This window comes from Pempheris klunzingeri, chromosome 15 (genome assembly GCF_042242105.1).
Source record: "Pempheris klunzingeri isolate RE-2024b chromosome 15, fPemKlu1.hap1, whole genome shotgun sequence".
NCBI classification, from domain to species: domain Eukaryota; kingdom Metazoa; phylum Chordata; class Actinopteri; order Acropomatiformes; family Pempheridae; genus Pempheris; species Pempheris klunzingeri.
The window spans coordinates 14,734,218-14,756,307 of NC_092026.1; the positions used below are offsets into that span (position 1 = coordinate 14,734,218).

Genomic DNA, 22,090 nt, shown 5'->3' on the forward strand with positions numbered 1-22,090 from the left:
CAAGAGGACCAAACAGCACTGCATGACCCCCGTTCTCAATACATTCTGACTTTTCTACTCGTTCTGTGACACTGGCCCGCGTGTTCCCAACCACAGTGTGACCCAGGATGATTCTTTCCGATTAGGAACAGCTCTATCGCCAGACCAGAACATTAGTAGCTCTGCAGGTAGTCCAGAATGCCCGTTCCCTTTTTGCGACTCGCACCCAGACTCTGTGAGGGTAACTGCTGTTTCCTGCCCTCAAACCGAGATCGAAGCCTGTTGGATCATTCCACCCCTCTGCCTTTGGAGGAAAGCCACATCATTAATCTGTGGTCTCGGTGGTCAGCTCAGCTCATCTTGGTAAAGGCTCTTGGTGGAATGAACTCCCAACTACAGTCACAACAGCGGAGTCACTGAAAACCTGCAGTCTGAAAACCGGCCATTTCAGACTACATTAAAGTTGCTCACACTCACTCTACTTTTCAAATCATAAAAAAAAATGTAGCATGAGCATGCTTTTTTTTTTTTTTTTTTTGTAGCTGCTTCTTTTGGGAGGAATTACAGTTTTGTCTAAATCCTGTTTTGGTTGAATACACTTATTGTATATTGCTTTGGACAACGGTGTCTAAATAAGTGTGACGTAATGTGATGATGTCAATATATATTTTTTGTTGTGGATTAATAGAAATTTGATGCACCACTGATTATTTATGGCAGCAGGACACTGTGTGTTTGTGTTCGTGGTAATAAATGAACGTCACCCAGTGCAGCGGTATAGCTCATCAAATCGTCGTCGCTTTTGGTCCCTGCATGGGATTTTTTGACATGAAGAAAAATATTGAATCTCACCAGCCTTATCCTTTAACGCAACAGAGAAATAACATTTCATTTGATGCTGACACTGTGTGCAAAAATCTTCCAAATGATCATTTAAAAGTTTCTCTGGGGTCTTAAGGCAATGTACCAGAAAAGTTTCACTCATCTCTGCTGTCACTTCTTTCTTCTGGAATGTCCAACAGCAAGTCTTAAAGAAAGGAAAAAAAAAAAATAAAATGGGGCAAACACATCCAGTAGCAAAAACTTTAGAAAAAACTTGAACTTATTTGAATACTGATGAATTTCCCTTCACCAGTGTCTTGAGGAAACACCAGTCCATCATCAATAATGAATGTGTGATAGTCTCGGAACAGTTTATTCCACTTATTCTCTTCAATCTCTTTTAACTTTTTAATATTTCACTGCGGGGGGGCATGGCCAATCCACTTCTCTGCTCTTTTTTTAGCTTTGATCCCAAGCATTGCCCTATTTTGGACTTTACTGTTTCTTATGAGGGCAGAAAGAGAGAGAAATGGCGCTTAATAGGAGACCACAGAGCTGCTTAAATATTAAATGGATGGACAGTGGTGACACAGAAAACGCAATCTTCTTTTCTTACGGCTTTGCATCTAAATCCAAATAGCAATTGTCTGGTCAACAAAGTAGTCCAGGGATTTAGAGTCTGAAAGCCTTCTGCAAATTTTATTCTCAGTATAATTTCAATGGATTTCTGCTCTGTATTTGTTTGTTCTCTATTTTCTTTTTGTAGAATTCCTGTCATTGAAAAAAAAAAACACACTGTAAAAAATGTCAAGTCAACATACAAGCACAGCTGTTTTTTGCTACACTTGCTGGTGTTTTAGCATATTTAAGATAATATTATTGGTTTTTATGTCAAAAATTGTGTTTTCAACATGTTCCACTGCCCCAAAGTGGCAAGTGGCTTTATAGGGATGACTGTGCAGCTTGGTCTGTTGGTTGGTGGACCACTGTAGTCCGTACTGAAACATCTCTACAACTATTGAATGCATTACCATTGTTACAAATTTGGTTTCAAGCTTGTAACAAGAAAGAGTCCACACACAAAGACACACACAAACACACACACACACACACACACACAAACACACAAACACACACACACAGTTGCAAAAATCATAATACTTTATTTAATTAATAACAAAATAGAAATGGGTTTGGAGATATGGAAGGAGTCAGTGGTTTAAGGCTTTTGTTAATGAATGAGGGTATGTGTGTGGGTGTAAACCTAAATTAAACTACAGAGATGTAGAGCACGTCAAACAAGACACTTTCTGCACCCTTTATATGTCCTGAATACAGGTTTGGCAGGACGGTGTGCTTCATCCAGCCCTCTTCACTCCCCCATTCACTCCACTAACACTATAGTCTTATAGGGAGTTAATTGTGACAGTGAGGAAAGAGACTACAGAGAGGAGCTCCAACATCGCATTAAGTGGTGTTCTGACAATAATTTGGTCGTGAGCACCACAAAAGCCATAGAGATCATTGTGATCAAACTCCACACATTCCCCCACCCCCCCCTTTAAATAAAGGGTGAGGAGGTAGGGTGTGTCAACAAATACATACAGCCAAAGAGCTCTCATGGTCCTTCAATACCTCCCATCTGGTGAGGAAAGCTCAACAGAAGCTCTTCTTTCCAAGGAAGCTCAAACAGGCCAAACTCCCCCTCGCAGCTCCTAGTAAAAAGTAAAGCACCAGAGGGAAGATAGTTTGAACTGTGTCACCAAACCTGGACACAGTGTATGCTATCCATCTATACAAGGCAGGTAGCAACATGAAGGCCCAATCCAGCCAGGTCACAGTCCCTTTGCTTCCCCCCTGCCATCAGGAGGGGGTGATGTAACACTCTCAGCCCAAACCTACAGACCAAAGAACAGCTTCTTCCCAGAGCTGTAGCCTCGACCTCTATCAAATAAAGTGTCTGATGACTCTTATGTCTTATGTCAAAGCAAAACTTATATAGGTCACCCACTGGGTCTCCCGAGCAGAAGTACACACAAAGGAGCGTGAGTAAGTTGTGATTTTCAATTGCAGTTGGGAGTAAAAATCACAATTCTGGCCAGAAACCTGCCTAAGAAGAGCAGAAGGACTTGAAGGTGGCGTGCAGAGGAGAGCCCGCAGTAAGTGTCGGCATTTGATTGACTAAAGAGCTGCTTTCTTGATCTACGGTCAAACAACTTTTCAATCTTCCTCTGAGATTTTGTAAGGTAAGGTACAATCTTCTAAAACCATTTACGACATTTTTCTCTATGAGAGTCAGCATTGCTTTGCCATGATACGCTGATTCTTTTCAGATGACTGGTTTGAAACATTTCACACCAGGACTCATTGCCGTGTCTGCAGACTCTTGGAGACACACACACACATCGCACTGGAGAAATCAGTCCATACCACGTGACACCGCATGATTTCAGATGTGGGTGTTGCTGCCTGGCATTTTAATGCTCAACCCAATCAGAACATGAGCCACGGCGGGGACACAGACAGCCACTAGGTTAGGCAGTAAACAAGCTCAGCTTTACATTCAGAAGAATATGTGTGTGACTCGACTTCATCCGCAGCAATCCCGTTCAGCTCCTTTTAATACAGGATAGATGATTGCATGTTCCACTTGGCAACCATCAATCCCGAGTACAAATAAAAAAATTCCGACAGTGTCGATGCACGATAGCTCACCTAGTCGTCATTAACGCCAAGATGGAGGGGCCACGGCGGTCGGTATCTCTCATTTGTAGATCTGTGACTTTGTCAGTGGGACAAAGAGAAAACTACTCTGCACTCTGGGCTCTTCGTCCAGTACCGTTTAGTGCAATGGAGTTTACAGTACGTTCATGTTTTGTCTGTTCATTTGCATCTTTTATTTCTGAGAATACGATCCGTATCGTCAACAGAGCCGGCCTCGCCATGGCTTGCCGTGAACTGTGAAGGAGAAGGAGAACGTGGTCAACCAGGCTTTTGTCACGTCATTGGATTGGAAAGATCCCGCGTTAACTGAAAAAAAACAAAACAATTGCTACATTTGAATTAACTGAACTGAATTGTGTATTTTCATCTTGCCAGACATTCGCTGATTAAATATCTGGCAAGATGAATTGCCCTTTCAACTGACATTCGTCATATAATTAATTGACTTTATGTTCATAAATAGCCATGGTATTGGCTCTATATAGCTGTTTCCCAACCAACAGTATTTGTCTTGAATCATGAATTCCAGTCCAAGGTTTAACTGAGCTCATCTAAGCGGATGATGGGTTCTAGTCACAGTAGATGAATAGGTTGTTGAAGGCCAAATGATTGCCTACAGAATATAGGAGACAGATCGCTGTGGAATATAGCGGTTGGTTGTTTTTTCCTCACTTTTAGGCATTATATATTAATATATAATATATATATATATTTACCTGTGTACTCTTTGAACAAACTCTGAAGTTTCCCAGTACCAGATTGACATCTCCTGCCCTTTATGTCTGGGGTGTTGGCAGTGCAGACATTGACAGTGGGATTCACATTCAGTTCGAGCATCTACACCATCAATTAGGCTATTATGCATGCACCCAGTGCAGTGTCCACCCAATCTCAGAGGTCAGGACAACTACTAAAGATGCTCAGTGGTGGCGCTCAGAGATGAGATGCAAATGTGCAGGAGGAGGCCACATGTGCAATTAAATTAAAACGATGATGCTTTTGGTGATGGGAGCCACGGGGCGCCCTGGGTGCGTGTCACGCTGGTGATCCATTAGAAAGCCATTTGGACAGTTTATCGATCAATTACAGTAAAGGGGTCAGAGGCATTAAAACTCACGGCAGCCCCACAGCCAGCGTTCGCTGTTGTAAAATCCCGTGATCGATCACATGTGAGAAACAAGAGGCGTTTGTTTCCCACACTGGGAGAGCCCGCCGGTTGTATCACACCTCGCTCACTTGCTCCGCAGCTCTCTCATCCGCCGCGCCGCGCCACGCTGCGAGACCGAAGCAGCCCGAGCGAGACACGGCGAGGAGGGGAGAGGAAGAGAGAGAGAGAGAGAGAGAGAGACGGAGATGGCGAGCGTCAACATGGGGCCGAGAGCGCTGCTGCCGCCGCCGCTGCTGCTGCTGGGGCTGTCCTGGGTCCTTGTGGCCTGGCTAACACCTGCCGTCCGGTGTCTGAACGGCGACGAGGACCAGAGCCAGGACACCGACTGCAAGATGAAGAGCGTCACCGTGTCAGCGCTGCCGTTTCTGAGGGAAAACGACCTGAGCATCATGCACAGTCCGTCGGCCTCGGAGCCCAAGCTGCTGTTCTCCGTCAGGAACGATTTTCCCGGAGACGTCGTGGTGGTCGACGACCTGGAAAACACCGAGCTCCCCTTTTTCGTCTTAGGTGAGTTTTTAAAACACAGCGGTCCGTCGGCCGCTAATTATCCCCCCTCACTCTTTGATTATTGCACCGGAGCATCAGTGCATTAGCTTAGGCCTGGCTACACATCACGTTTTCACTGTTTTGAAAACCACTAGGGGCTTTAAAACGACCAGAGAGATTAACTGGCAATATTAATATCGCGTTTATATGTTATATTCAGTCCGACAACTAGTTTAGCGCCTGTTATTGACTCTGGTGGTAGGCTAAATCAGCACTTAGCACTTGTTATTGCAAAAAATAGGCCGCGTAGCATCCTAATGCTAACAGAATTATATTTATCCCACTCTGCATGAAAGCAATAAATATATTTGTCATGCCTTGTATGTTCATTCACGAGTATATCCTCCCCAACGTTAGCTTAGCCACGTAGCCCGGCTAGCTACATGTGTAGCAAACTTGCTAATTAACGGAGTAGCAGGTGAGCAGCCGGACTGCTCTCACTGTGTTGCAACTCTCAGCTCCTCTCCAACTGTTGTCATGTGCTCACTTTACGTGATGCTCTCCCTGTTTTGGGCTTCAATAACAGGCGACAGCTCGCGCTCCAGTAAGTAAGTTTTCAGGCTCTCCAAAGAGCAACTTTATCCAAGTTTGGGACTAACCGAGCCCGCAGGATGTTGGGCGTTAAGAGCACCGAGTTTTGGCAGGAAGCGGCAGAGTTAGCTGGCCGCTGTCCGTGGTGCTGAACCGGCTCCACGGTGCCGCTGCTGCTGCTGCTGCTGTGGGCATGGTGGCTCTGTGCGGCTGTGGGGTGTTTAAGTGCTGCTCTGGTGCCTCTGGGCCTGGTGCTACAGTCGTTTGGTGTTCTGGTGGCCCAAGTCAGCAATCAAACACGGAAGCAGTTTCAAAAAAGCATGCCAGGTATTAAAGGGAGGGGTGGTGGTGGTGCTGTTATCTGCTGAGATGCATCACCTGTCCATGTCTCCTTGTTTTGACTTTCTGAAGCAGTTGCCCGTTCAAAGTGCACGTACTTTACACACATGCTGCAGTTTTCTGGGTCTCTCTTTTGTGCCTTTTTATGTGTCGGATGCAAGTCGAACGCCGGCTGAAAAAAGTAGACTGAAGTTTGTCACATACTTTGCCGAAGCACAGACGTGAGCCTCAGAAAAACCACAGGATTCATTTCAGGGTGGTCTGTTCCTTCTTGACAGCGGCATGGATGGCACAGACGCTGGAAAACTTAGAAGTGGAGTGTTTTTTGTTGTTCTCAGATGGCACATTGAATACTGTAATTCTTCCAGTATTCAGAAGAATTCAGAAGAGCTCCTTTAGAACTCGCTCAGCTTAAAACCTCTTGTGTTCAGGGTTTTATCCAACCTCACCAGCTATGACAACACATGACGCAGCGATGCAAGCTGCAGCACTACCTCTAAAAACAAACCATCCGTATGGATTGCGGCAGTATTATTGTTTTTTCTATCCTTGTGAGAGACGAGCAGAGGTGGGTATTGTTTGAAAGTTTTCAATCAAAGAGATAAGTTAATGTTTCTAATAAAATAGTTATGGGGAGTGTATACATATGTCACCCATTTACTATTTACTAAAATATACATAACTGCCCAATACACCAGTATTACATAAAGTACTTTCACCTAGAGTACATATAATATAGAGTTAGGAAAGTTAGAAAGTAGCTTAAGAAGTATCTGATTAAAGAGGCCACAAATTAAATGTACAGCTGCTGACCAACTGATGATGATTATTTAGCATTTCCCATCCAAAAATATGACTCACCTAATTTCAGATATAATCGATCCGGTCACTGAAGGTCCAGGTGCAAAACTTAAGAAAATTGAATAATCAACACAATTGGAGTGGAAGTGTAACCGGAGCGAGCTTCTTCCCTCACAAATGAGCAGAGACAGCGGCCACAGAGAGCCCTCTCACCACACAACAGCCAACTCTCATGTTTGGCCCGTCATCAAGTTAATTAGCGAGAGATGATGTGACCTGCCGCCAGCGACGTTTGTCACTTTGAAAGTGATGGGCAGCGCAATGACAAGGTGCTGTATGAATGTCTTCTGCCACTCTCAGTGTGTGAACTCAGTCACTCACTGGCACGCCAAAATGTCGGCAAGCAACAGTCTAAAACTTAAAGATATCTATATTCAGTTGATGTGAAACAGAGAAAAGCAGCAAATCTCCACATTTCCCAGCAAACTGTTGGCCTTTTTGTTCTGATGACTTACCTCGAGCTGTTTAATACTTGGTGCTACGGACACATTTAGTTCGGTAGAGAGGTTCCATATCCAGCCTCTGACAGCGGGAATTGGCACTCTAGTGGGTGGAGAATGATCACTTATTACATGTCTTGCAAACATGAATTATTTTTTTCCCATCAAGCAGAAGTACTGCAGTACTTTGGAAAGCTGCTGTCACTATGGATCCACTCAGTCGTCTTTTCAGAGCTTCAGAATGCACCGCAGTATATACGATTTGATATTAATGTCTGTTTTAATTAACAGACATATGGATGTTGGGAATGATGGCCCCTAATGATGTTTGCAGTGTTATCGAGTGTTCACGCCACGAGGCCGTGGTGGCTGTGAATAGTTTGAATAGTTCATTTAAACGCCTAATTTAGACAACAGTTAATTCATTATGGGGTGGAGGGAAATAAGCTAAGGCAAATGCACAGCACAACAGATCTCTCAAGACTGCTGTTGCATATTAATGAGTCTGAGAATTTGTGGCTGACATTTCCTTACGTAGCCTTTTACTGCGGGACAGAAAACTTTTAATGAAAATTCACACTGGGGAGCCCGACACAATTCCTCATTCGTGGTGCAAGTAGCATCCCTGCTACCCAAATATAAACACTGGAGCATCTGCAGCCTTTTGTGTGTGTGTTTATTTTTCTTTTGTCTGTTTGCTTGATTTCCTTTGCTGTTTAACAAAACCTCTTTTGTGAAATAAGGGGTGCCGGCTTTGAATTACCAACCAGAACTTCCCCTTGTTGTGTACATGTCTTCTCAGGAAATAAAATCAATTTATGTTAACACGGTGTGGCTGTATTGATAACAAGCAGTAATTACGTTTGAACCAATGTTTCGGCAGCACTGTGATAAGATGTCTGCTCAATGCAGTTTGTGTGAGCACTAAACTCTTTCTTGCCGGTGTTAAGGATGGCTGGATAGCGTGGCTGACTCTGCCATAGCCTCATTATGATTAATGTTGTACATGGCTCCTCTCGGCATATTTTTATGTCCCTTCACAAGTATACAAGGTGTGTGGGACATTTTGCCAAGCCCTGGCATCTGTGAGTATAAACACATGCTGTATTGTAGGCGAACTCAAAAGCAATAAGAAAAAGCAGCACAGGTTTCTTTTTGGGTAAAACAAATGATCAGATTCGATTTTGGAGCACCTCCCTGTGTCTGCTTACAGCCTCATGAACTGGTAAGGCACTTCTGGATACAGTGCAGACCTGCGGTTGTCTTATCTCTAGCAATTTAAGAAATCTGTGATACCTTTAAATCCCAATGTCTGGGATTGTTATAGTTTACTTCAGTAAATTCTAGGTTTGCTTTAACCAGTCAGTAGCAAGAGAGACATCCGCTCCTTCAGTATCATTTTCAGTTTGCCAGGTTGTGAGGAGCAGTAAACTAGGAGCTGTAAACTAAATGTCATTCACAGTGATTGCAGGAATACACTGATTTAAGGGAACGTAATTGTATTTCCTAAATTCAGGTCACATTCACATAATTGTAGCCCGTCTGACTGTTGGTCAAGCTAACTCTGCATCTGTTTTAGAGATCCATGTCGCTAGATAAAAACACAGAATCTGACCATATAATATCCAAAGTGTTTCATCCTGCTATAATGTTCCTTCATTCAGAGCTTTCCACAAGGATATGTAGTAGTCAGCCAGTGGGAAACAGTAGCCAGCTAGGGTGACAAGGGCTCCAGGGGGGCTGTAAAAGCCCACAATTTGGTGGCCTCTGACACATTCTAATGCCACTATTTCATCATACACTAATCATTGTGTGTTTTAATGAGTTTGTAAGAAAACATCAAGACTCAATTATATATTCACTGTGGGAAGTTCCATTACCACATATTTTATTTTTAAAACATGATTTGGGCCATCATTAGTTTGCAATGTTAGTCAATTTCAAAAAACAAAAGCCCCTCGGGGATTAACAAAGTATTTTGATTGTTTGATTGATTGATTTTAAACGTAGAAATGACACTGTGAGGCTGAGCCATAGCCTACATCTTCCTCAGATGACATGGCCTTTGACTTCGTCTACTTTGCCTCTTTCACTGTGTTTGGAATCCGCCTGAAATATGGCCCTGCTGTAAAAGGCACTATTTGAATAAAGACAATTCATTTATTAATTTGTTCACTAAGCCCATAAATGTGAATATTTGTGAACATATTGAAAATGCAGCACTTTGATTGGACTTTTTAATGCATACTGAGCCGTCGTCAAGTTGCCGCCACCTGTGTTTTCCATAGCAGCTTGTTTAATGAGGATGTCCCCTGCCTGTGCAATCAATGCAAGTCTTAATGTGCTTTGTCATCACTTATTTTGCTAATACTGAAGACGACTTTCTATTCAGCAGGATACAATCTCACGTGAGCGCGGGACTGACACACAGGCAGACAGACAGGTGCTTATCATGCTTGCATTGTTCTGAATTAGGAGCAAGTGGCCGTAAACTGTACACACAGCGAATCACATCGGCAGTTTGGAAAAGCTCTGCTCATGTGCACATAGTTTTATAGTTTAGTAGTTCATATTGCCTCTTGTTTTCTAATTTGCATTTCTATTGTAACAGGTGGCAAAAGGTGGCAAAGCATCTGTAGGAAGTTCTCTAAACACTCCTGCAGCATAATTTATTTACTTTATTAACCAGCCATATGCTCAATATACATTTGCCGATTCTATATAAACAAACTGTTCACTGCTTTCTATTAAAGTAGTGTACTCAGGTGTACACTGTATCTGACATAAATTCAGCCATCTTTCAAATCCTTTAGGCGAGGAGTGCTCGATTGTAGAAAGATGCAGCGTCGCTTCAAATAAAAGACACTGTCGGGTTTTGACATGAGACCCAGACCACTTCAGTCAGTTCAGTCAGTAATACAAGGTGCTGTAGCTTAAATCACACAGCACCCCTCCTACCAGCAGCAGTGAGCCCTGCTCGCCAATACAGTCCCTCTATCCTCATTTGTGTCTCATCCGGACCCGATCCTCAGCTAGCCTCCCAGTAATTATTTGAGTTTCTGAAGACCTCAGAGAGACAGGGATCAGAAATCTTTAATAGATGATCTCAAAGTTGTATTTCAAGGTGGAAGCTTAAAGCTGTAGGACTCATTTGGGGAAGCGAAAAAAGCTGTGAGACATGAGACAAGAGTCTTTTATTTTCCTCAACCCATCAATCCCTTTGAAGTAACATCATTTAAAAAGTGTATCTAGTTTTAAATGCATGCTTGTGTGTGTGTGTGTGTATGTGTGTTGGGGGGGGTTGGCTGGGCGCAATTTAAATTCCACATTTTTTCCATCTTTTACAGTGGCTCACATTTTTCTCGCCAAATTGCTTCTCTGTGAAGCATCTAAGTAGCAATTTGAAAAGGGGGGATTCTGTGAGTGACAGTACATTTCTGCAGCAGGACTACAGCCACTCGTTAGTGTCAGAGAAGCCCGGCTGCGTTATTAGAAACTTACCCTTTTGGTGTTGTGCCATAAATTGTGCAGGAGGTGAAGTAATAAAGTTGCCCTCTGGGAGAGACTTGAGCTGTATTTGCTCTTGCAGTGATTTGCACATCTGGACCATACGCTTGGAAGGAAGTCAGCCTCCCATTCAGATTAGCTTCCTGAACAATAATTTGGCTGGTACAAATCAGATCTATGCCATATGAGGTGTTATATTGTTGCTAGTTTAAAGGGAATTAAACTCCACTGGAGCTTGTGTTTTACATGTCACTTTTTCAGTCCTGAGTTCACTGTGTGTTTCATAAAACTAGTATTTTTTTTTCACATTTTCAAATTATGGCAAAGCTGACACCTTGTTATTGTTGGTAAGCAGGAAAACTTTTCACTTTCTGCCAGCTGTCAGTTCATCCATGGGCCTCTACCTCGGTAACTAGCTGCTAGCTACCTATCATGAGGTGGTCCTCTTGATGGTTTATCTAGAGAACTACTTAACATGCTTTTGGGTTTTCTGAACAACATAAAGACAGTCTTTCAAATATCAAAATGATACAGAGTGGTGCTTCTTTCCTCAGGAAACCAACACTGCTAAGACAACAGCAAAGACTTTAGTGACTTTGTAGCTTGACTGGCTCATGAAATTAACATGAACTACAGTATCTACTGCAGGTGACAATCTTTGTATCCTTCACTTTCAATCTAGAGATGATAATCATATACATCCGCCATTAAAGCTTAAAGATTAAAGATGCTTGGTATTTTTGTATCGGTTTTTAGAGCTGAAACTTTACTAATATATAAAAACAAAGAAAAGCAAAAATCCTCACATTTGAGTGGCTGAAATCAGTTGATTAGTAAGAAAGCTGTGGATTAGAATTTCTGCTTTAAGCACAAACATCATTCACCAAGCGTGGACAACAGCTCCAACCACAGCAAATGCTTCACCACACTCCAGCATCCAGATGGCTACAGAAACCATTCATTAAAAAGCATCATGCGCTTCCAGCTCGAATGAAAGTGCATTCCCACACCATCATGAAAAGTGGTGGTAGCCACATCAGAGAAAAGACTCCTCCTCTGAGCTCTTTCTCTTTTACTGACCGGCTGCTCTCTGGCTTCTGAAGTGAATACCATAAAAGAAAAAAAATGGTTGAGCAAAAATGTTGTGTGTCCCTCCAATTCAGTATTGCTCTTTAAATCTTGTCCATTTGTATGTATCACTCTGAATTTTTTTTTTTTGCACACACCAGTGCAGTAGCTATAATCCACTCCAGGCTTATTTGTCACACTTGCCTTAACCCATATTCTTTCACAACACTCCCACTAACGTATTGCATGTACAAAGCAGCGAGGGCGTATTCAAGACAGACTTTATGCTGCAGCACTGCTGTTATAGAAGGAATCTGCAGGAAAATTGTTAGCAGTAATTGGTAGGAGGAGTTTCACAACTCTGCCAAATAGTAGCAGTTGCTGCTAGTGAGAAGAGATTTCAGCATGGGATGGGACTCTGGTGTGAAACAAAGTGCTGAAGCGGCGTCCCCCTGAGCAATTAAAACTTCCTTCATTTACTCCCGTCATAATGAATATGTTACAGAGACATCTAATTACTGTACATGTTGGGTGTCAGAGACACTTTGCTGAGCTTAGTGAGCACACAATTCTTTTATTAATTGGATTTTCTCGCTGCCTCGCTGAAGTGAGTTTCCTCAGTGTAGGTGAGCTACACCATTTTGGCCAGCCTATGAACACCTGTAGAACCAAAACTAGTCATCATTTGTTGCTTTCATGAAAGTTTGAGGTTTTTGCCAGTGTTCCTGCTAATTCTTATTATACACTGTTGCCCTTAAAGTTGGAATAAAATGTTTTTTACCTCTTCTCATGAAATGATTGTGACAATGTGATTTATTCTTGATAAATAAAGTGTATATCTTCTCAACTTTATTGATCAAACTTTTCCAAACATATCACAGTGAAACTTAAACCACAATTAACCTTTGCAAACTGTGGATTCAGGCTTCAACTAAATTGGGGGTATTGAACAATTATTCCAACTTTATGGGCAACAGTGTATTTGTGTCTTGCTGAGGTGGACTGATGCAGTAACATCACAAGAACTGTCAAAAACTGATGAACATTTAATGTCTTGAACGCTAACCCAGACAATAACTGAATGCATTAATTAGTCCATCAATCACTAAACCACTAATCATCACTAAACTAATTAATAGCCTGAACCATTTATCAAGAAGAAATGCCAAACATTCATTGTGTCCAGCTTTTGTTTTTAGTTTTCTATACAAACTAAATATATTTGGGGTTTGGAATGTTGCCAGGGCTAAACAAGACATTTGAAGACATCCCCTTGGGAAATGGAAAATCAGGATTGATAATTGACAATATTCTAGGCAAACATTTTAATCAATGGATAAATCTACAATGAAAATAATCATTAGTTGCAGCCCCACATGGAATTGATATGGATGCCATTCAGGCCACTTTACGCCGTCATTACAGTCTGACTGAGTTTTTTGTAACTCTGATTACGGGGGACTGCTGTTAGAATACTTGATTTTTAACACCAGGGTTATGTGAGTATGTTGGTGGCCTAAATCTTAAATCAGCTGAGTCCCCACAGAGAAGGTTCAATTTAGGGGCCAGGGTGGTGGTGTTTTCTACTAGCCTTCTCGACCTACATGCAATGCGTGTATAATTACAGTGCAATATTCAGAACAGTGACTAATATTAAGCAGGTGTAGTATGCACTAGCAGGTACCATAATCGCTGGATTTGAAAAGCGACAACATAAATACAGCAGACATATGTGACGTTGAAAAAGAACATACTCATCTGTACTTACAAAAAGCTTACCTGTTCAGCTATAAAAACATGTTTGCCCCGAGATCCTGGAGTACTCTGACATAGTTTTCAGTTGTTTTCCACCTGACTGCAAGAATTGGGATTGGGATCCCCATGAGGGGCAACAAGATACATTTTAGGGGCTGTAAGATGAACAAGATGGAACCCGGAAAAATAAGACTTCCCTCTAAACTTTGTTGTTCTTCGAAATTACTCGACAATTGACTTCTTCAGGTGTCAAGTTTGTTTTGTGCTCTCTTGAATCATTTTATACATCCATATGTGAACAAATGAATAACGTGGGACTGTGCTGAGACCCATACCATCATATGTGATCTATTTGTAAAAAAAGGTCCTTATTCCATACCTTATATAAATACTATTCTGTAATGACATGTTGACAATTTTAGCTTGTGTACAAAACATGGAGTTGATACTCCATACTGTGCAGGTAGGCTATTTCACAGTAAATCATCACAGACATAAGAGTACAGATGGGAACTTACTTTGGATACATTTGAAAGACCTTCTCCTCGTTCAGGATTTTCTTCATTCTTTGCACCCATAAACTCCCCCAGGACTGGCTGTTCCCAATTCACTGTTTGCATCCTCATCCAGAAATCCCAGTGGGACTTTGAAAACTCCCTGAAAACTTTACAGAAAGTTTCTATTGGAAGTTAGGTTTGAGAATTCTGTTTCCCCAGTTTTAACATCCATCCATTCATTATCTGTACCGCTTATGCTTAGAGGGGAACCTAACCCAGCTTACATCGTGCAACAGGCGTGGTACACCCTGGACTGGCTGCAAGTCAATCACAGGGCTGACAAATAGAGACAGACAACCATTTGCACTCGCATTCACAGCTATGGGCAATTTAGAGTCATCAATAAGCCTGCATGTCTTTAGACTGTGGCAGATAGCCGGAGTACCAAAGAGAACAATGAACTAACACGTTAGTTAGAAACCAAACTATTGAAAACACCAAATTCACACAATAACACAAACAAACTACCGTATATCCTGAAATAATAACCAGTGGTGAAATAACAGTTGGGTGTCAAGTAATTACCGGGGATGTGGTTGACATGAACAAACCACAGTGGATAAACTCTTGGTGCTTGTTATATGTACAAGCCAGTGTACATAAAATGTTACAATGTACATGCCAAGAAAAATTATGCATAATGTAAATTTTAAATACTTGAATTTATAACAAATTACACATCCATTGTGTTAATATCCAATGCATTCTCATCCCAGGCCGTCTGATGCTGCCACTTTGTTACGTCGTTTAGCATCTCATACCGACACAGGGCTCCCTTCTGCAGCAAGATTAGAGTCTGTCCCTTCAAACGGTCGTCATTCCCTGTTTGTCAAATACTGCCATCCCTAGAATGTCTGCATGAGACACACTGTCTGCAGGCACACAGGACCTTTGTTGTAGTTGGAACAATAATAAACGTGTAGTTGACATACCGAAACACAGTTTGGTTAGGCACCTATGTGTTAGGTTTAGGAAAAGATGATAGTTTGGGTTCAAATAAAAATGTTAATCATGTATGTTTTGCTTCTGGTTTCATACAGGACCCGATTTGAAGTACGATATATGAAGTATGAAGTACGATATTTGAGAAATAAAGACCTCCTTCTAATACAGGCCTGTTTCAAATAAATCCCTGGTGCTCTCTGAAGCTGAGGTAAGTAAAGGCCTCGGTTCATATTTGTAGTGGTAGACTAGCAACTCCCATGGTCTGGTGCCTGACAGCAACATAAAGCAGTGAGAATACTCTAGATATAGCATATACCTAAACTCATATTGAGTTTTTAGACCTGTGATTGGCTGGCGACCAGTCCAGGGTGTACCCCACCTCTCGCCCAGTGTCAGCTGGGATTGGCTCCAGTCCCCCTGCGACTCTTAAGGATAAGCAGTATAGACAATAGATGGATGGACGGACGGATGACCTGTTTTTAGATAAAAAAATATTTTTTTCTGCTGACCTCATCCACATCAGTACATTGCTTAGCATTCACACTGGGACTTCTGCCTGCTTTTCCAATCTGGGGGTGTGCCAACTGCAATCTACTGAAGAAAATACACTGACAATGGATAAGTACCTTATACAACCGCACTTCAAAAATCTGAACCATCCACTTAGTTGTAGCCACGAACTGTAAATCTTTTCTCCTATATCTCCCCAATGCTGTGTTGTTGAGTGCAGCCTTGTCTGAGGCCAAGGACCGCATGTATGCAGGTAAACTGGTCAACTAATTAAGCTTATATAGTATAACATATATAGCTTATGTCCGAATTTCTATGAGACTGATTTGCGTTCATGATGAAGATAATGTGTGATTCTGTAAATATAGCCTTGTAAACACAACAGTTCAAGTTTACCTTGTTTCCCACCTCAGAATACTCCCTAATGAGGATTTGTTGGGTCATTACTGAAACCAGCTCTGAGTTCCATTTTTTCCACGTTCCTTCCCTTTCAGTACTCTGCCACCTTTATGCTTCGCCACGGCAGTTCATCTCGTCCACAAATGTGATGGCTATACCCAATATGCTGCCGGCAGACCTACACAGGTGCCTTGATTCGCCACAACAGAATCCTCTTCTCCTTTATTAAACCCTTGCTGCCTTTGTTGAGGATAAATCTGCCTATTAACTTCATGTCGAGATCAAGGATTGTTTTGGTGTTTGTGCAAGGCAAGGGCAGAAGACTGCGCAGGAGAGCACAATAGGAGGAATTAGAGGGAGAGCAAGAAGATATAGGTAGAGATAGAGACAGAAAGAGAGACTGTAAGGTTTATAGCTGCTAGTGAATGGTTTCCATGGCAACATGATCGGGTGCTTAGACAGGAGTCCTAAAGAAAGGTTTTTATCACCACAGCAGGAGAATACAGGGAAACCAAAAAAAGGAGAAAGGATCATTACATCATAACACAGATGTTCTAATGCTCTGCTTGGTGCCAGTTCTATTGAAGCCTATGGGAGATGCATAGAGAAGCACACAAAAAAACCCCCACCATATCTACGTCATATGACCACTGACGAGGAAATACCACTTCAGAGAACAGAATACTGACTGAAATGTTTGCATTTGTTTATTTGCTGTTGGTAAAGTAGTATCCAACAATGATTATAGACGTATTGTACGAGGAATCCTTTATTCCCATTGCAATAACCACCCTGAACAACATGAAATAAGACACTGAACATTACATATATTTGGCATGTATTGGCTGCTGTTTGCTTTTAACATTCATCTATCTATCTATCTCATGGCGAGTCAAATTAAAATGCCCACCATGGCAAGTCAAAAAAGTTCCAAGTCAAGTGGGCCTTGTAAATATTGAGTTTAGGATAAGTAAATATTGTAAACGAAATCTGTATTCTTCATTCCTTCTCTCTTCCCAGTATTTCAATCTGAAGGCTGGTTTAAGTCTGACTGACAAGCCTAATAATAGATAACGGAATGGGAATATCACATATTCAAATGATCTGATTATTAATTGTGCATTAGTAGCCAAACAAACTAACCCTTAGCCAGTATGAGAGAAGAACTCAGCACCTGGGCTGTAAATCCCACTCATCCAGTGCCCTGCACCACGAGCTGGGAGAGAGATAACAACGAGCACACGGGGGAGGGCGGTGTTCATCCCGGCGGTGTGAAGGCAAAAGCTTTTAAATTACGATCAGACGCTCAGTGACCGATGACTGCCTGCCACTGGCGATGGAGAATGCATGTTCCATTAGGCAACTCTACTTCCTTCTTTTTTTAGTTTCCTTGGGAGAGTACAGGAAGGAGAAACATTCGTGGTGGCACCTTTAACTCTATGAAATACATTAAAGTATCAAAGATTAAGCTCAGAGACATCTTAAGTTTTCAGCTTTTTACCTTCATACATGTTTTGTTGTTTCTCTCCGTGATGTCAGAATCAAGTCAACAGTGCAACAGAAAACCCTGCTGTTACAGAAATGTTTTTACACATTTGTAAGAAATGCTTGACAACTGGGAGAAAAATGTCCAAACAAAAGCCTGACAGTTTTGAGTATTATTCTTTATTTAATGCAGTCAGTGTTGGTTCCACTGTATTTATTACTGTTATATGTATATAAATGGCTCTGTAGCACTGCCACGTACCAAACAGTGGCTATGAATTAATTGGTCAGTTGTGGTTATACATTATCATAGTTTGGAAGACCCACACGCAGAACACAGTGATTTTAGTGAAGGAGTATATACAGAGAAAGTACTAAGACATCAGACAGAGGTACAAATCAGATAAACATGCACGGGTAAAAAATCCCATAGGCAATACACACAAACTGGTGGGATACAAAGCAGGCAGGAGCACAAGATATAAATGCAAATTGAATACGTACTGAGGGTAAAGGAGCAAACCAGCTACAGCTGTGTGTCAGAATGAGCAGGCTGGCAGCTGATAGGCTGACAGAAAATACAGGGGGCGTGCCAGTGGGTGTGGATGGTGTACCGGCGGGAAAAGCTGGCAGGTGCTGACAAGGAGATAAGCAAAGGGGGTGCAGGAGAAGCAGCAGGAGGTGGGGATTAAGAGGAGCAGGAAGCTCCAGCAGTGTCCACAACAAATATACCGTCGTGATCAGATAGTTCCCAAGTCAATATGTCATTAATGAAGACCATATTTTTATAGGATGTTTCTTGAAGTTAATTAACTGTTGCTTGTGTTTAGACATTTCAAATCTGAACACTCTTCTTTTGTCAAGTTAAGAGAAAGTGTTTTGTAAAAAAAAAACGTTTAACCAGCAAAAGCAAGAGGCAGCACCAACTAAAAATTAGAGGCCTGCCTCTCATTTTCCATATTGCTCTTTGCTATTAAAAATGTAAAAAAGACAATTATGTGATTTGACACACCCAGCCATATGTCTTACTTAATTAGCACCCATACATGAGGCTGGGTATTACTTAAATGCAAGAACAAGAATTTAATAAATAAAAAAAGAATGAAAATATTTTAAAATTGACAAAATTGAGTGGACGATGCCAGATTTCAGTACTTGAAAGTTTATGAAACTATGCGATTCTTTCAGTTGGTATCAAAAAACTACTTAGGTTTGATAACCAGCCCTAGTAACATGAGTGCTGCAGATTCCAAGCACTGCTGCGGTGATGAAAAAGGGAAAGATTTCCAATATTAATCTCATTGCCAAAAAAAAGTCAGTTGTTGCGGAAAAACACAAGCAAACAAATAAATCAGCAAACGTCAACTAGAGAAAGGCACACTCAAATACATATCCATTTTTGCCCGCTCCCTAGCAGCTTGTTGATGTAGTTTTCAGGAATGGTACTGCTGCCCACAGGTGTTTTATTAGGCTGTCAGGCTGGGCGAGATCAAGGAAGAAAAGAAACTGTAATCTGTATGCAGGCTCACAGAGGCCAGTGGGAGAGGGTTAGGAGCTGGACAAACAGGCAGACACTGACTAGAAATATTTCTTCTCCACGTTTTAAGATTAGGGCGCCGTAATTTATGGCACCCCATGAACAGGCCGCCTTTGAGAGTTCTTAAAGCAAATAAAGGGGAAGATTGAGGAATTTTGTTATTGTGTGCACGGGGAAATTCACCCCAAAAAAAAAAAAAGGAAATGCCCCAGAGATTTTCAGATTAGTTTCCATTAAAGGAAACATGCAAGGAAGTTCTTTTGGTGAGAGCAGCAGACAAGCTTTTCGGTTTTCCTCTCTGATGTCCTGATTTCATCATTCCGGTAAAAGCAATACATCTTAATTTGCTACTGTCATCACAGCCTGGCCTCGATCTGTCAGTTTTGCAACCTCAGGGAGAGGTGTTACGCACAAGAAGGACATCGGTTCAAAGGCAATACGACATTCTACCAGTCATTTTTTTAGAGGGCTGGCTAGTTTTAGGTTTGATTGAACTCCCCACAGCCAGTTTTGATTCTCCTGATGTGTTGGAATGTTTCTGGAGTAGAATTTCTTACATTTAACCAAACCAAACTTTGATGTCAGAAGTGCACCGATAACCAAGGTGACTTTGATCATCAGTTCAGTCAAATAAATAAGTAAATAAATGAAAAAATGCAACATGCAATCCATTTCTCATCATGGGAGACATATAGTTGCGTTATTTAACCCTAATTGCAAATTAGCTTTACTAGCAAAATTGTCAAACTTTCGGCAGTGTTCAATGAACAACTCAAATGAAAACAATTTCAATAGCTGAACACAATTAATATTATAAGTGGATTCTCCAAGTTCATCACGAAATGCCACTTTTAATGATTACTGCCGTCTCAAAATTATTCAACCCGCCGAATAGAATCCCTCATTTGCAATTCAGGTGTTGTTTCTAGCACAACCGATGCAATTAATCAAGGGCCTCATTAGTTGCAGTGATGTTTGGTTGTATGTTACAAATATGGGTATGTCCAAAAAGTTAAGGCATGAGATCATTGCCTTGAACAAACAAGATAAAGGATCCCAAAAATTTGCAAAGGCACGGAATGTTCCTAGTGATACTGTTGGAAGCATAGTTTGCAAGTCCAAAGCTAAAGGAACATTGGCTACACTACCTGAACATGGCAGAAAGAGGAAGCTATCAACGGCTGATTTGTGAGGTCAAAAACCCTTGAGTGACTGCAAAAGACCTGCAGCAAGACTTGGTGGCAGCAGGCACTGCAGACTCTACAGTAAGGTGCAAACTAAACACTGAAGGTCTCTGTGCCCGACCCCCGAGACGTACAACACTGCTGACCCAAAAGCACAAGACAAGTCAGCTCTGATGTGGTCGAAACCATATATTTAAGGCAGATATGTTTTGGGATTCTGTTGATGAAACAAAACTGGAACTTTTCGGGTCTATGGATCAGAGGTATGTCTGGAGGAGGAAGAATGAGGCAGACGCTGAAAAGAACATCCAGGACATACTGTGAAGCATGCAGGTGGCTCAGTGATGCTCTGGGGCTGCTTTGCTTCTTCTGGCACCAGGAAACCTGCTGCATTTGAAGGGCAAGATGGATTCAGTCAAGTATCAGGAAATCCAAGAGAAAACATCAAGCGGTCTGTGAGGAAGCCGAAGCTTGGACCTGATTGGACCTTCCAACAGGACAAAGATCCCAAGCATACCTCAAAGTCCACCAAGGCTAATTTTGAGACTGCAGTAGTCATTAAAAGTGGCATATTGTGTTGAATTTGGAGAAACCACGTGTAATATTAGCTGTGTTGAGCTATTTCAATTGTTCTTCAGTTGTTCATTGATCACAGCAGAGAGTTTGTAAATTTTGCCAATACAGCTAATTTGCAATGAGGGTTGAATCATTTTGAGTGTAATTTTAATATGGTTGTATGTGATGTCAGCCTTATAGCCAGTGTAATTGGAAGATTACATTTCAGTGCTTTACTTGATTTACCATGAAAGATGTTACTACACTAGGTAACATATTAGAATGCCATAAGATTACATTCTGCCTTGAGTGAGATAGATTCAGTGCAGTCAGCCTTGCTGCCACTTTGTCGCAGTGACCCTTCGCTAGATTGCAACAAAAAATATCCCCTGTGACCTAAAAAGCTTTCTCCTCATTGACCACCATTATAAAAGAGACTTCCGTAAAACTGTTGACAGGACACCAAAAGCTACAAACAAGGTCAAGTGTTGATTCACTGAAGGTTTTGCAGTTGTAAAACTTCCTCCATAGCCTAGTTATACCCTGTGAGCTTATACAGTGTAACTCTGTTGATTATCTTGGTTGTCTCAGTTATATATTACAGGCTCAGCAAGTAGTCTGACATTTTCCAGTTCTTTTTTTAGTGTAGTTTCCTTGCTTGATATCTGTAGCTACCTACTGGCACATCTCAGTCTCCCTTTGGCATCTCCTGACCTTGTTATGTCAGTCTCTCTGTCTGAACTAAGGGAAATATGGTTGCTTAAGATCAATCAGTCAGAAGTGAAAATAGGGCACAAGCTTCTTCCTCTTGGTTTTCAACACAGTTTAAAAAAGTAAAAAATATGTTCATTGGCTCGTGGGTCAAGGGTGAAAGACAAAAATTTGCATCCGTTCCTTTTCGCCGTGGCCTTGATATGTCAAACTGGGCATCTCCTTTGACTGAAGTGGAAGTTGAGCAGAGCTGAGCCGAGACGTCTGGCAGTTTTTAACTGGGCTACTTTATATTTGCAATTGTGTTTGCTTTCCTCACATTGCCAAAACCTGTTACAGCAGCTACATTCTGAATTAAAAAACTATTCTCCCTCAATGTGTGGCCTGCCACCTTATTTATTTAGCGCATCCTGAGGATACATTCTATTGTATATCTGACATGATCCAGGTTTTGATTAAGCCTTGTA

At 41.7% G+C, this 22,090-nt stretch overlaps 1 protein-coding gene across 1 annotated transcript in view; it reads left to right on the forward strand.

The window, feature by feature from the left end:
• Positions 1 to 4,878: 4,878 nt before the first annotated feature.
• astn1 (astrotactin 1) overlaps positions 4,879 to 22,090 on the forward strand; it is a 332,257-nt gene continuing 315,045 nt past the window's right edge. Inside the window, exon 1 of the mRNA XM_070845081.1 lies at positions 4,879 to 5,200. Within this exon, the coding sequence (XP_070701182.1) occupies positions 4,879 to 5,200 (322 nt within the window). The remainder of the gene's footprint in view (positions 5,201 to 22,090) is intronic.